The sequence below is a fragment of the Centropristis striata genome, chromosome 6 (assembly GCF_030273125.1).
Source record: "Centropristis striata isolate RG_2023a ecotype Rhode Island chromosome 6, C.striata_1.0, whole genome shotgun sequence".
NCBI classification, from domain to species: domain Eukaryota; kingdom Metazoa; phylum Chordata; class Actinopteri; order Perciformes; family Serranidae; genus Centropristis; species Centropristis striata.
In genome coordinates, this window is record NC_081522.1 from 12,521,755 (window position 1) to 12,537,886 (window position 16,132).

At 40.2% G+C, this 16,132-nt stretch overlaps 1 protein-coding gene across 1 annotated transcript in view; it reads left to right on the plus strand.

Moving 5' to 3' along the window:
• The window catches only part of tln2b (talin 2b), a 96,720-nt gene that overhangs the window by 27,206 nt on the left and 53,382 nt on the right, over positions 1–16,132 (plus strand). The window contains exons 2-6 of the mRNA XM_059334792.1: positions 11,515–11,688; positions 11,777–11,874; positions 12,009–12,138; positions 12,814–12,969; positions 13,436–13,578. Of these exons, the coding sequence (XP_059190775.1) occupies positions 11,553–11,688; positions 11,777–11,874; positions 12,009–12,138; positions 12,814–12,969; positions 13,436–13,578 (663 nt within the window). The 5' untranslated portion in view covers positions 11,515–11,552. The remainder of the gene's footprint in view (positions 1–11,514; positions 11,689–11,776; positions 11,875–12,008; positions 12,139–12,813; positions 12,970–13,435; positions 13,579–16,132) is intronic.

Here is a 16,132-nt window from a genome sequence, read left to right on the forward strand (position 1 = left end):
GGCATATAGTCCCACCATCACTTTGTGCAGTGCAGTAGAGAAGAGTAGCAAAAGGCTTATTCTTGTACGTTTCCCTATTGGTTTGAGTGACATGGCTGAAAGCATCTTTGATTTTGTTTGATTCTGCACTCTGGATCAAGGGTGTAATAAGTTGCCATATCCAGCATTAAGAACATTTATATAGCAGTAAACAACTATTTGCTATGTAAAGATATGGAGTAATGACATCCTGACCATAGAATGAAGTAACACTCTGTTTGTGTCTTAATTTAAGATTTTCTATTCTTTGTTGTTGTTGCCAGTCTTGCGGCACGTGTATGTTATTACATATATACCCAGTGCATTAAAAAACGATGCCAAGAGTTAATCATAAGCATCAGTATGTGATGAGTTGGAAATGGGAGTGAGAGATATGTGAAGTCAATCCCTGCTCAGGCTCTGAATAATGTGTTACTGCACCTAATAAAATTCAGAAACATTCACTACAGCTGCTAAATGGTGTCTGAGAGATTTTGTGGTTGTCTATAACTGATAGAATACTGATTATTTATGCAATGCTGCACACAGTTTTTACGTCTGATGTCACAAGGAAACATGGAGTTGTCCGAGCCGAAATGGTGGCGCTGAAGGTGCTAGAAACATGGAGGGCAAACAGTTTTTAAATGGAGGGACAACATGCATGTGCAGCTGTCTTAGGTGCCAAAACAGAGAAGTGAGAAAGTCAGATTGCAACACACAGAGGGAGTGTAATTTCATTCTCTGCTCAGGATGCCATTATTCCACTATATTTTTACTTAGCAATAGTTATTTGCTGTGCTCTGTTCTGGATGTCGTATAAAGCACCTCAAAGGAATGAAAAAACAGCAGGATGGAAGCATAATTTATGACAAAATCCGAGCTGTAGAAATGTAAATGTCTTCATCACAAATAGTGTCATCACCTCCATAAATACAGCAGCATGTGCAGTCACCACACTTCATCATATCTCCTCCTGTGATTTGTGTGATCCAGGCGTCTGCATAAAGGAGCTGATTACACTTCGCTGATTGCACACAGGTTGCATCTGAGATGACAGGCAAACGTGTGCTTCCAGGTCGGTTTGACAAACAACACGCACGTCTATAGGTATAAAATCCATCTGAGAGGAGGGAGTGAAGGCTGAATAAATCATGTCCGGTATGCTGGAGTGCCAAAACACTCAATCACAACTCGGGGTAAAGAAAGGCTCAAATGAAGCCGTCCTTTTGTTTGACAAAGACGTTGTGAACGATTTTGCCTGCAGTTATTCTTGTGCCCATACTGGGGATTCTGGTCCTTGAGACATCAGTTATGGTACACCAACCCATAATGTTCAAATCAACTGCATGCAGCTGAAATAATGTGGCAGAGATTTTGCTTTACAGTTGGTGTGAGAACTGGCAGTTAACGTGGCAACAGCTCAAAATGCAAGTGTTTGTTGGTTGAGCTGGAAAACCTATAAATGTAGTGATAATAATAGGAAAACCAAGTTGGCTATTATCTACTGTTGTTTGGTTCATGTTCATGTTACAGTGTGAGTGCTGATATACTTTATTTGACCAAGGTGATTTGGTTGCTTTTTTCCTTTTATACCGGGCTGGAAGTGCATACTGTTAATGGTATTAAATGTGAGATTTAAAAAAAAATCTAACAAAAATCTGTCATTGCTGGTATGAAATTATACTCTAGATGTAATCGTGGGGAATAAATGCTTTCCACCTTGAACTCGCTGTTGTATGTTGAGATCAAATCAGCCGTATGGTATGCAGTGAGCAGTGTATAATAGGCAAACCTGGGTGGATTGAGTGGTTAAGGCCGCTTGACAAGCACCTGTTCAGCATTTTATTCTCATAGTAGTCATAACTACAGCAATTACATACCTACATATTTTCTGTATATGAAAATTAACCCTTAGAAGTATGATCCACAAAGTATCTGATGGTAGGCTTTTTACATTTGACTGTTTTTAGCAAACTATCCTTTAGACACAGGTTATTTTTAAAGTCTAAAACACAACTATTGATTCCAAACATGTTCTCTGTTTTATATCATTACCTCACTTCATCTGGCATAGTTATCAGCCAAAAACCAGATGTAGGCCAGTGGACCAGAGGCTGCATACTGTAAATGCTCTAAAAAAAGATTTATGGTTTAAAATGTGGTTGATAATGATAATTAAATCATCATGGGCTGAGTCCTTTGTTGTTTCTGGGCAGATCTGCATCCATCAGTGTAAGTGCAATGAAAGAAAAATGTTTGGGCAACATCTGTCTGAGCCACCAGTAACCACTCAAGACGCCAGGTCAACTGCTGGGTGGAGCTCCCATCCTCTAGTAGCTGTTTCTGTCTCCATATATTAGGAATCTCATTCTTCATATCTCTAAATGGGGGATGGATCATCCAGTGCAGCTCTGCGTGGCAAGACATGGTGATTTCTTGGCCAAATAAATATTATCTCATTGATGTAAATATGCCAAGTTGCCATCTAATAATGAACTTTTGCTTCCATTTACAGTGCTTAACAAATGTATTGCCACAGCTGTCCTAAAATTACCGCATTAGTAATAACCAAAATCATCGTCAATCAACCATCAATTTCTGTAATGACTGAAATTACATTTTTAATGCTAAAATATAGTTATTTTTGTTTTCCGTGCATTTTTAAATTGACTGTTTTACAAAAAAATTGTGTGTAGTAGTAAATAAATAGTGAAGCACATTATTATTTCTTGATTAAGATTATAAATAAATACAAAATATAGTTCTTTACTTGCATTCCTAAACAGTAAAAAAGAGTTTTAGTGGTTGAATGTTACGCTTGATTCATTTCTGACTTCTCACGGAAGCCCAATGAGCGGACTCAAATCTAGCTATCGAAAGTCAAATTCAGTTTGTTAATTGCAAGTAAATAACAGTAACATTTTAGTTTTAAACAAGCTTTTGAAATATTTCTAAAATATTAATGGTTTCTCGTTTTTATGACAGGTGGTCTAATACATTTGTTAAGCACTGTAGGTGTAGACATTAGTGAATGTCATTGTCTTAAACCATTAGGAAGAAACTGCAACGTTTATTGCAGTGCTTCTGCTCTGGATCTGTTTGAAGCGGTGCTGCTGGAGGACGCTCTACTTCGATGGATATTTTTAGTGTAAGAGGAGCTGCTCTCTCCCTCCCCGCGACAAGGGCAAGATTCATAATTTCTGTCAGCATCCATACCCTCAAATTGCATTACGGTAGTGAGTGTTGCCCAGGAGCAAAGCCTGTACTCCAAAGACCAGGTCATAGCACCAAGGTTCATTTTTAAATGTTACTGAAAAATAAGTCAGTGTGACTGTGAGTAGCTCTAAATTTAGAACATGAGCTTGATGCCTTTTTTTATCCGGATCGACAACCATTGCTGGACTGAACGCTCTATTAAATGAAAGAAAGTGAAATGTTCATAGTGATCCTGGTGAACTTTAAATAGCAAGGGTCGGTTCTGCTTCATAATGCTGTCCGCTGATTGCAGTGTTCTGCTGGAGCAATGATTAATTCATTTATGAAACGTATGGAGGAAGTGATAAGGGTGGAGGCGAAAGCCTTTGACTTATTAATTATTTGAATTGCATTCAGGTGGACTTCAGATTTAGTGGGTGTTCTTTGCGAGGAAATGAGCACAAGGACATCTTGATAAAGAAAAGAATATAGTCTCTGCAAGGCATAAGAGAGTGGACATTTGGAAAGTTAACAGAGGGCATGTTAATTTAATATCTAAAAATCTGAAAAGAAGATGATAATAAGCAGTGCTATAATAATTGTATTTTTGCCCACTTCATGCCTTGTAAAAGAATAAACCTGCTTCATTTATCATGCTTTTGGCAGACTATGAATATTTGACTTTTTGCATCAGTGTACCATAATAATATTCTCCTCATGTTATTAATGTGGTGATGGCAAGCTGACAGAATAATGTCTCTGTGGCCCCATGTTGCTACTTAGATTACAGCCCTGGGCTATTAAATAGATGTATAATAATTTGCTATACATAAGTTGTAAATCAAGTATGCCTTACTCATAATAAAAATGTATTTATGGTGATTGATTAATGCTATACCACTTGTGTACTATTAGGCCTCTGATTCTCCAAATTCCAATTAGGATGCGAATGAACGCTGAAAATTATAGCTAAGCAGTCATTCAGTTTAAAATCAGCTCTCACATCTGTTGGACATAACACACCTTACTGTGACACATCTAACTGAAATGTAGCTCCTATTGCAGAAATATTGGGTTTGAATAAAAAATCCCTTATGGCCCCGGCAGTGCTGCTGTCTTTGCCTTGTCTTTCCCTGTGGTCCCCACTTCTCTTGTGTCTTCCATGCCCCTGGTTTGTCTCTTTTTGTTGCTGTCCATTCATTGCCAAATTGTTCTGTTAGGAGTTGTTGGCAAGTGAACCCAAACGCAGAACACAGACCAGGAAGCTTAACAGGTTTATTGCAGGAGTTACTGAAGCAGAGATGTCCGGGGTGAATGAATGGCCGGAGAATGGCAGGAAGGAGAGTGGCTGGTCGGCAGAGGAAGGAGAAGGAATGAGTTGGCCGGCAGGCAGGTGAGCGAGCAGGATTCCACTGAGACTGGAACAACGATCTGGCGATGAGTGGAAGGAAAGCCGTAGTGGATAGACTGTGGGTTGATAAGCTGATTTGAGCCAGGTGTGCTGTGAGCAGGGAACGGGGAGAGTTTATGAGCTGATTGCAAACACAGACCGGAAAAAAATAGTGGACGAAGCCTGCAGGTCGGAGAAGTGAAGCCCAAATAGAAGTCTTTAACCTACATTCTTTCTAATGGCCAGCAGGGGACGACTCCCCTGGCTGCAAAAAGGAGTCTATTTGTCTATATTGTCTATTAGAAAATGACCGTACTTCTCACTCAATTCATTACCTCAATAAACAACAAGTTCTCCAACAGAAATCGCCATCTTGTTTCCGATACGCGGAGCAGACCATATTTGGACGGTGGAGGAGCGAGAGGGATCTGACGACACTGACTACACGCCTCTCTACACCGGCAACCCGATCGAGAGAAGCCGCTGCTAGTTCATGTTAGCATTAATTGGAGCATTAACTGGGATGTTAGTTTTGGCTGGCAAAAAAAAAAAAAAAGACATGAACAAGACATTTTTGCTGAACAAAACGTTCAAATAAACTATCATTAAGTGAAAATACAGTGTGAAAGGGTCAAAGTTATGAGACCAAGTCGGTAAACGTCCTCTTTTCTATCTATATAATGTTATATATAACTTTATTGACACGTTGCCGTGGATACGCATTGCTCTGCTTCTCTCCTGATGACGGCTCACCTTGTTAGTGACCTGTAGCCACGCGCCAAATCATACGATTCTTTATCTTCTATTTTCTTCTAAATGGGGCCATTATTAGAACTATTAACATCAAATTGTCTTGAAGATGATTTTTTACTAGCGATTGAGACCATATTGTTGTCCTGAAAAAATTTTCTGAGGTAATAAATCAAGTCAGAAGTTTTCAAATTTTGCACTGAAATGAATGGGCAGATTTTTTTTGTAGCCAAATTTAGCATCCCCTGCTGGAATTTTTGGTGGATTGCAGGCTTAAGACACTTCCTGGTTGGCCTCCATGCTCAGACACGGAGATTGCCGCCTGGTCAGCACCACAAATTACGGCACATAGGCACGTATCGCGGCTTGCGTTTCAGACATAAGTACATATTGCGGTGCAGGCTGGCTGCGGCTCGTTCTAAAATTAGCACACACGTACGGTCTCTGGTTGTCTGGTAAGGTGTTATAAAAGACATTTTAGAAACTAAATAAATGTCTGGAAATGCTGGAAATGAAGTAGTTACAAGGGTCAAGTGACTGCTGCAAGTAAAAAAATGTAAGTTAGTTAAAAATGGTTTACTTTTGATTTCACATGGGACACGAACCCCGCTGTCCTGGGTGAAACTCCACTGCTTATTCGACCCATCCAGCACTCCAACCTACAACTGACTGCGGGAATCCACCCTTTTAAACTTCACTTGGCTGTCAATCACTACTACATCAGCCAGATGACGGGCGCATTACAGCGGACAGTGAAATACAGAGACATAGCTTGTTTTTCGCTGCCTGTACATGTGACCTATATTAACGTTTTTGACAGGAGAGCAGGCTGCATTAAACATTTTCTAATAAGTTTATCGTCTTAATCACTTAATCACAGTTCGAGTCCACTTTAACACAGCATGATGTTCATTTTATAAACATGATCCTATGTAGAGTAAAATAGATGATAAAACAAGATATTCTCCAGGGCATGGCTATCTTGTGATTGACAAGTTACTACCACAATGACCTGTCAGTCAAGATAGAGTTGTATCAATGCATATTCATGGCACTGTGTTCATTCACATATCTATGGACTTGTTTTTTAGTTTACTGGTGTAGCCAGACCTAAACTCAACGCCTGAAAATGGTCGTCCACGAACCAATGGGTAATGTCAAACTGGCTCACTTCCTTTATACAGTCTTTGATTGAAAGCAAGTGTGTTGGTAGGCTGGGGCCACAGAGGCAAACTGGGGACATGGAGGACACAAGAGGAGTGGGGGACACAGGGTAACACAAGGAAGACACTGGAGCACTGCTGTGGTCGTCACACAACTCTTGTTTGCTGTTATGTGACCCACCATTGTCTGTATTTCAGGAAAACAAAATGGTCCCCAGAGACATACCACGGTCCTGCAGGAAACTGACCTTCCTTTCAATCAGACAGGGATAAAAGCCTGATGTTGTGCTCAGAGTGTCAGTGCAGGATGTAAAGAGGAGAGAAAAGGAGGTGTGACGTGGAGCCGTTAAGCCAATTCGCATTTTCGCAGCGCACACATGCTTTAATCCTGCTGCTGTCAACAGTCCTGAGAACTGCTGAGGTCAGAATTACTCTCAGCCCTTTGTTTAAAGCCATTGACATACTACATGCTTAATTTAAACAATAATAATAGTCCTCCAAGCTGGAGATAATATGGTGTAGTAAATGCCAGTTCAGTGTATTTGTGAGGTAAGTAAAGGCAGCAGCCACAGTATTTTCCTGCTGCTTCACCGGCCATTTCATTTGAGCTTTGGGGTTATTTTCAGTTGTATCACAGCTTGTTAAAGTCTAATTGTCATCCTTTACAATAATTGTGCTAGCTTTAGAGTCACAATACCAGTCTACCTTTTGTACCCCTGAGTGGCTGTTTGTGTTAGTAAGACAAGAGATGTTTGCATCTGCATCTTTATTTGTGTTTCGACTCACAAACGCTGCTGAAGCAGAACGAGTGTACAAAGCCTTGTTTACTAGGAGATCGTTACTGTTCCTCTCGTGATCTCAGTTTAATGGGCTGACCTTGAAAATCCTGTAGCGATGTGGGGGGATGGTTCAGAGTTGATGCTTTAAGAAGAAAGGTGTTATATTTCCTATTCTAATTGAAGTTGCTTTCTTTTCCGTAATGTTTTTCCTCTCAGTGTTAGACAGGTCATTTCTATAGTAATTATTGAGTAATTACCAAAGTAATGTGTCAAGTGTTTACACTGTATGCAGCTTGATCTTCAGCTTTTGCATTTATTTAGAAAACATACTTTGCATTTCACATGATGAATTGATTTACTAGACAACAGCACCCTGGCATCTGACGTAAATTGCAGGGGACAATCTTGCGCAGCATGGGTGACACATACAGTACGGTAATTGCCATATGATTTTTGCATTGAACATGTTCAAAGCAGCTGTAAAGAGCCCTTATGCTTCACAGTTGGAAATCATGGCTGCGGCTTCATAAAGTCCAGGCATATCTCTTTCAGAAGAACAATTGATTCTGGCTTTTGTTGTACTCTGCATGTCCTGCATGTTCACGCCACACTGCATGAGAAACACACAGGCATTTACTCTGCTATTGATCAAATAAAAACCAGAAAATTGAAGCATCCCTGTACAGCATTGTTTGCATCTTGTCCTTGAAGGAATGTTATTATTCTCAACCACACTGGGTTATAGTCTCCAGGGTTCAAATGTGCTGTTTTATTCGAAGCATTTGGATGAGTGGTCTAAACAAACTGCTCAGACCTGGACCTACGCCATTTCAGTTTCCTGTAAACCTGGAGCCACCTTCTTGGTTGTTGTGTGACAGACTGGTGCAGTGATCACAGCAGTTGTTACTCTCGGCCTCTGCGCTGCTGCTGCTGCTGGTATTACAGTCAATCATTAGAGCTGTATCCTCTCCAGATGGCTCCTGCCTTCCCTGCTCTCTATTGAATTGTCCATGTTTAGACTCCCCAGCAAGCTGCTCTTTGGCCATTTTCATGTCTTAATATTTAGAGTAGTGGCAACTAATTCAAAGCAGGACTCGTTTCTGGCCGACTAGTGATTGTCACGGTAGATATAATGTTTTGAAATTACATTTTTAGGTCTATCTAGAAAAGGTAATAAAATAGATATGACTCAACAGATAGCCACATAAGCAGGTTGTTCTCATAGCTCCCCTCTCAGACGTAGATCCATCCATGCTTTAAAGCAGAGCTAATGAGGAGCTGGCTGCATTGAGTGTTTGCACGAGGATCGTAGTGAAAAATGTGCTCTCACACTACTGTAAGCTCAGGGATTATCATTATCCTCCTGGGTTTCATCATGTGGTTTCTGCAGTGCTTACTCTCTGAAGTGACTGATGCTACTCACAACAGACAGTAAAGTGTCTGTTGCTTCAGCAGTAGACCAACGGTAATCTTTAGCAAATACCAGTCGTCAGAGGTAACATTGGCTCTCTGGCAGACATGGACATGTCTGAAAATCTTGCAAAACTCGCACAAAACATTTTATCTACACAATCCTATAGTGTTGCCGTGTGGGGGTGTTGTTATCTGTGAGTTTACAATGTGAGCGCATATGTGCCCATGTGGCCTGTCAGACTGGAGTCTGAAGCTGCTTGTCAAGAAGAAAGTATCTGCGGAAGAGCAGGATGACAAAAACTCGGTGGGGCTTCTCTGCCAGCCCGTATAGAGGAGAGCTCATGCGGCGCCATTACCCCTTCTTCTTTGTGCTTGTCTTTCCCACTTTGTATGAAGAAAAACTCAGGGAGGGAGCGGGGCTATTGGAGAGGAACCCATGGGCAAGATAGAGCCACAGTCACAGGTGGGCTCATTCATGAACTCCCATCATTATAGAAAATTTACCTCTCAGACTTTCTCTGTTCTGGCTCAAAAGGGCCATGTGGATGAGCTGTGAATCCTGAGCACAAAAAAACTCTTTGTTTCTAAGTGTGGCTGAGATCTGAATCGTGTCAGTGTGAAGATTTGAACTTTTGCCATTGAGGGAAACACTGAAATTCGTGCCATGTTGAAGTACAATTTTGGAACACAGTAAAGAAGGAACAATGAATCTATAAGTTGAGTGGCAGAAAATGATCTGTGGCTATTCTGATGATGACTGAATTGTTTCAGTCACTTTTTGTAAGAATATATATATATATATATATATATATATTTTTAAATAACACTAATTAATTGCAAAATTGTAAATATTTGCTTGACTTTTTGGGCCACTGGTCAGAAATAACAACAAAAATGAAATGTGAAGGGCATTTTTATCACCATATTCTATTGTTTAATGAAACAAACCATCAATCAGATAATAGAGAAGATAGTCAACAGTTTAATTGATAATGAAAATAATCAATATTTTCTGCCCTGGAATTAGAGCTAGGCAATATTGCCCATTTTTAAAAAATCCAAATATAATATAATAATAATAATAATTATAATGATAATTTTTTGCATATCATGATAACAATATCACAAGATTTTTCTGATAAATCAATGTCTGTATGACATGCTATTTTTTATACTCCATACATGTTAGCAAAACAGTGCCTCTGTGATTCACTCTCGCTTTGCTGGAAATTATATGAGAAAATATGTATACATACATTTTAATATCATTTTGACGATATATTATATATCATCATATTACCTGGCCCTATATAGAATAAAGTAGCATCAGTACTTGGGAACTTTGCCAACCCATCTTCCCCAGAAGAGATGGGTTGGCTTTGAATGTGTCACAGACTCATTTTGTTCCCAGAAATGTAATAACTAGATTTTAGGTCTATAATGTGGTTAAGAAAGAGGCAGAGAGCCTTTTGAGTATAGATGACCCTATTTATCATGTTCATCCCTCTCTGTGTTGAAGCCAAGGTCAAGGAAGAGGAGAATCGCTCTGCAGTATCAGTCTCTTCCTTTTCTGCGTATATGAGTCTCAGAATACCTGAATTGATTCACCCTAATTGCAGTATGTGACAAAACACCCACTGATTTGTCTCACGGTGAAATCTTGTTCTGGGGGAGAGTGTGAGCCAGAAGAAGAGCGAATAATGATGCGGCGGTGGAATGTCATTTTCCATGTTTTGACTCGGCTCCTGTTATTGCTGACGATTAGAGAGATTTGCACTCATTTCCCTTTTTCTGCTGAAAGGTTGTGTCGCTTGCCTTGGTTCAGATAATTCTACACACACAGCAATCAGGCAGAAGCTCCCCATGCACTTAACCCTTTAATATCAGCAAACAGCAGGGAAGAGTGAGGAGCTGCAGAGGCATGGGTAGGGCACAACACACATTCAATTTCACAGGTAAAAATGTCCCCAAGGAGATAATTGGGATGATTTGTTCTGTGCTTTGTGGTGTTGTATTTTGCATCTGAGACTTCCTCTACACAATTTCATGCAGGAATTTTTATGAGAGGACATTTTAATAATGGCTTGTTGATGCCAGCCATAACGCAGGCCATCTATTTGGGATTTTAGCTAGCCGTATGACTTCTCTAAGGAAGCCCTGACAGGCAAATGAGAAAAAAACAAAACACTCTGTGAACCATTTATTTTTTTTTAAGTCTGATGTGAATAGTTTTCTCTCCAATTTTTATGACTTAAGAACAGAAAAATAGGTTTTGGCAGGTGAATTTCTTTTTCTTTTTTTTGTCAGGATAATTGTTTGTTGTTGTAATACCCATTTTGGCCGCAAGAGGCGGAAGTGCACCACTACAACCTGTTTTAAATAGGACAAAAAGCATTGATTTCTTCATGCACTCAACTCACCTGGAAGAAAACCTGAATGTTTGTAGTCCTATCTCGAACATGGGATAGTCGTGCACTTCAGCCTCTTGTGGCTGAAATTAGTACTACAACAGACTGTCAGGTCAAAAATGTAATAACTCCTGCTTCATTTTTTTTAACCTGTTTACGCAGATTAAAAAATCTTTTTCCTGCCTTTCACAAATGAAAAAAAATCCACAACTTTTAAAGATTATCCTGGCAAATCCTTTACTTCCCCCATTCTTAAGCCATAAACACAGGAGAGAAAACAACAAGGTCATGCATAGAAAATGGATCAATGGATTTTTTTTCTCTCATTTGCCTCTCTGGGCTTCCGTACGTTACACACTCAAACCTTTACATAATGTTTCTACCTCTGTGTTTTCCAGGTGTGTAGGTCGGTAAGGCCATTATACTACCTACCAAGATGGTGGCTTTGTCACTTAAGATTTGTGTACGCCAGTGCAATGTGGTGAAGACAATGCAGTTTGAGCCATCCACGCCTGTGTATGACGCCTGCAGGATCATCAGAGAGAGAGTACCTGAAGCCCAGACAGGACAAGGTTGGTGGATGACTCAGATAATGTGATTTACATAATCAAAATCTATAGACTTCTTCATTTGCATGCTGTGTTTTTTATTGGGTTTCAGCGTCAGATTACGGCCTCTTCCTGTCCGACGATGATCCCAGAAAAGGAATCTGGCTCGAGTCTGGGAGAACCCTGGATTACTACATGCTGCGAAATGGAGTAAGATTAAGTCATATAGTTTCGGGAAACTGTCAGTGTCACTTATCATCTCTGAACGTGATTTGCATTTTCTAGAGGAATCTGAGATAGCGGGGGTTGTAGATGTCATTGTGCTTCCTCTCCTGTTTTATCAGGATGTCTTGGAGTATAAGAAGAAACAAAGGCCGCAAAAGATCAAAATGCTGGACGGTGCAGTGAAAACCATTATGGTGGATGACTCAAAAACAGTTGGGGAGCTGCTTGTCACCATATGCAGCAGGATAGGTAAGTGATAGTCTGCTGAAGTGCTGCTAATATGAATCTTGTCAAGCCATCGTCCGAAGCTTTAATTATTCATCCTCTATTTTATTTTTAGTCCAAGTCATACCACTTGACTTCCCCCTGAGTTGCATTATGTTACTGTGATATTACATGCTATTGAATTCATATTTAAGCAGCTGCATTTGTTCAGCACTTTTGAGCATTCATGTATGCTTGATAAAGTCCTAATCACTTTTTGTTTCAGAGCACGATGGGCGTGATTTATCAAGCTCAAACAAGCTTGTTTCTAATAAATGCTAAAGTGTTCTTCCTAAGGCCCAGACCGAGCCATCCTTGGCTGTCACAGAGGTGTTCCCTAAGCTGTATATTTCAATTATAATGGGCTGCCATCAAGCTCAATTGGGTGAGGAGGAGAGGGATGTGTGCCTGGCAGATAGCTTTATTGGAAAATGTTTGTTTAGAGTAGGTCTTTCTGCTTGGCTTCTTCTCCTCCTCGGCTCCCATTTTAGTTTGCTGGCTCCGCACCAGCTTCCCTTCACTTTGTGTTCAAAGCAGAGAGAAAGAGATAAAAAAGAGAGAATTGCAGAGGCGCTTTTTCTATCATTGCACTGGTTATCATGCCCGTTTGAGGCATCTCCTCCTCTGAGAAATCCCCTGGCTAACTTGCTCCCTTTTCAGGAATCACCAACTATGAGGAGTACTCCCTCATCCAAGAGGTGACGGAGGACAAGAAGGAGGATGGAATGGGGACGCTGAAGAAAGACAGAACGCTGCTGCTAAGAGATGAGAGGAAGATGGAAAAGCTCAAAGCCAAACTCCACACAGATGATGACTGTGAGTGTGAGCATGCAAAAGCCTCCAGAAATGCAGTTGATATCTTGATGGCTTTTTACGCCCATTTCTTATTTTGACATTAGCAAATCTGACTCAACGCCATCATGTGCTTTATCAAGTTTAATTTATTGCATGGACATATCAAGTTTAATGGAATTACAACTGTTATCTTTTGCCCAGAGGACACCAATTAAATTTTGAAACATGCGAACATATGAATCATCTTCCAACTTTTGCTGAAAACTCACTTTCGTCTCAGCAGGAAATAATGCAAGTGACACTGTTCAAGATTTTCACTTCCCCGTGATTCATTTTATTGATTGTCTGTCGAAGCCGATCCGTCTCACATTTTCAGACTGCCTGTCTAGTTTTACCATCAGTATCCTCTTCTAGTATCACCGCTGTAAAGTGAATGTCTATTTATTTCAATGCATGTGGTAACAAAGTGTGTGCATTGATTGAGCAGTGAACTGGCTGGACCACAGCAGGACCTTCAGAGAGCAGGGAGTGGAGGAAAGTGAGACTCTGCTGCTCAGGCGCAAGTTCTTCTATTCGGATCAGAATGTGGACTCGCGGGACCCGGTCCAGCTAAACTTGCTCTATGTTCAGGTAAAACAATTACACACACTTTTATGCTGCTATAGCAAAACACAGAGGCGAGAGAGGATGACCTACTGTATGCCCACATTTTTGCTGTTACAGCCCAACCTGGAAAACAAGCACATGAGTTACACTGCAATTTGTTTTTTCAGAAGACAGGAGACAGTGTACTTAGGCTTAATGACTATGTTGCAGTGTGCATCTAACTTTTGGCCAGGTCTGGACACACAGATGTGGGAAGCTCAGATGTGGTCGAGACAGGTTTCTTAGTTGTACAGTAGTATGACAATATAATCCTTGAAGGCAACGCTTTTATTCCAGATAGAAAATCTGAGAGCAGAAGAACATGTTGAACACAACACTGACATATTATCATTTCAGAAAGTTGATAATAAATGCAGTATCTGTGGATTTCTTCACACTACATTTGACCGCTTTCATGTAACTTTTGTTTATGTGATCCATTGTTAATACAAATATATCATTAGTGCAGCCCTCCATTAAAAGCTCACATTTTCTCTATACATACATGTGATTATCAACACCACTGCTGTTTGTATTGCCCATTGTTGGGTTTTAGCCTTGAGATGGCCAGATGTTCGAATGTTGCTGGGTTATCTTTGCACCATCTTATTGTTCTTTGTGTTTGGCAAGTTAAGTAAGATTTACCTTGAGACTCCACTAGTTGCATAAAAAAAGAAATCTATAGAAATCAGAAATGTCCCTACTTCTCAATTAATTTATCATCTCACGAAACTTTTTCAAAAAACAGTTGTGGTCTCAGTCGGTAGTTTCAAGTCTTTTTCAATACAGCTTTACGTTAATTTAGTAAATGATTGCCCCATTAACAGTAAAATATCTGATAGAGCAGGGTTTGCTTTCGGGTGTGGCTACCTTGTTAGATTAACAAGCCACTGACCTGTCAATCTGGATAAGGGTGTCAGAATGTGTGTCTTTGGCAGTGTGTGAATTTAATTAGCCTTGAACTTGCTTCATGTTTTTATCGTATTGAATATTGACCTAGCTAGAGCTTGCTGTTAACTTGAGTTTGCTATGCCAAAGGTACTTGGACAATGAAAGCTCCCCTGCTCCACCCTCTTATCCAAATATGATCACTTCTGCCTAAAAAACACAATGGCAACGGCCAAAATGCCAAACTTGAAGATTCAAAACAGTAGTCCTCAAATTAGTTGTTGGCATCTCGTCAGCGTCGTCTACTTCTTTAAACTAGACCATGAGTAGACTGTGCAGTGCATGATTGACAATATATCTTCTAGTCGTTATTGAATGAATCAACTAGTCAATGGGATTTGGCTTTGGTTTCTGCTTCGGAATTTTAACTTTGAAAAACATGGCTACAGTTTAGGAAACGTTATCTCCTGAACCAGGAGATGTAAATCTCCAGTTTCTTAAAATCTTTGCAGTGAGAAATAAGCTTTTCAGCTGCTGAAACATGTCATATTTTATCGCTGTGAAATACAGTTTAGCCTGTAAGTAGCTGGCTGGATCATAATCATCTTAATCCACATAGTTTTCTATCATCTTATTCCAACTCTCCAACTCACAATGTTTAGACAGAAATATTCCAACTCCATGTACTGACTGACCAACCAGTGATTCAGTGTGGTTGAAGATGTTATGTCTGTAAAAGTATAATAGTTGTTTCTAAGATTCAGGAGATTTCAGAGGCAGTGACTCACATCATAAAATAAACACTTTCTGTTGTTTGTACAAATGTCCAACATATAGTTTAGCTTTTTAGAGTTACATCTGGATGAGGCTGTGTGTTTATTAAATTGGTTTATTTGCTCCTTTTCTCTCTCTGTAACTGTGAGAGAGTGTGTGTGTATGTTGGTTTTACTAGTTTTGTAAACCGAGGGAGCCATGCTGGCACTGGGGGGTTCCCTGAGGGGGGTCAGCTGAGTCTGGTATCGCACTAGTTAGAATTTGCTCACTGCACACATTACTTCATGCAGTTTAACCCCTCCTTCCATCTGCAGGGTGTGGAGTACCCAAACACACATGCTCATACAGATGTGTCTTGTGAGATAGAGAGAATAAATACAGTCACATTTATAGATGCAACATACTGTTTAAAAGAAATACACTAACAATAAGATTGTTGCCTGCTCTCCCACACAGTCACAGCACTCACTTACAGATATATACTATATATATATATATATATATATATATATATATATATATATACCATGCCTGAAATGTGTGTTGTCATTTGAATATGACTCTCTAAATCCTCATACTCCCTGCTGCGTTTCTGAATATGTTCATAAAAGGCATCGAGCCGCCCACCCCACCCCCCCCACCCCCCCGCCTGCTCCTGCTGCTCTCCTCCCTTCTATCTGTCTATTCCTGTTTTTGCTTCTATTTTTCTTACCCTCCGTTTCCTTCCCTTCCAGTTCGCCTGTCTCCACTCCCTCTCCATCTCCTACACATTCTGACATAATCGCACACATCCCCACCCTGTTACCCTGGCACACATTACAGCGCAGTGCATATCAGGCTCTCCTCTCAACAGACTCATATTTCCTTTCACAAAAAC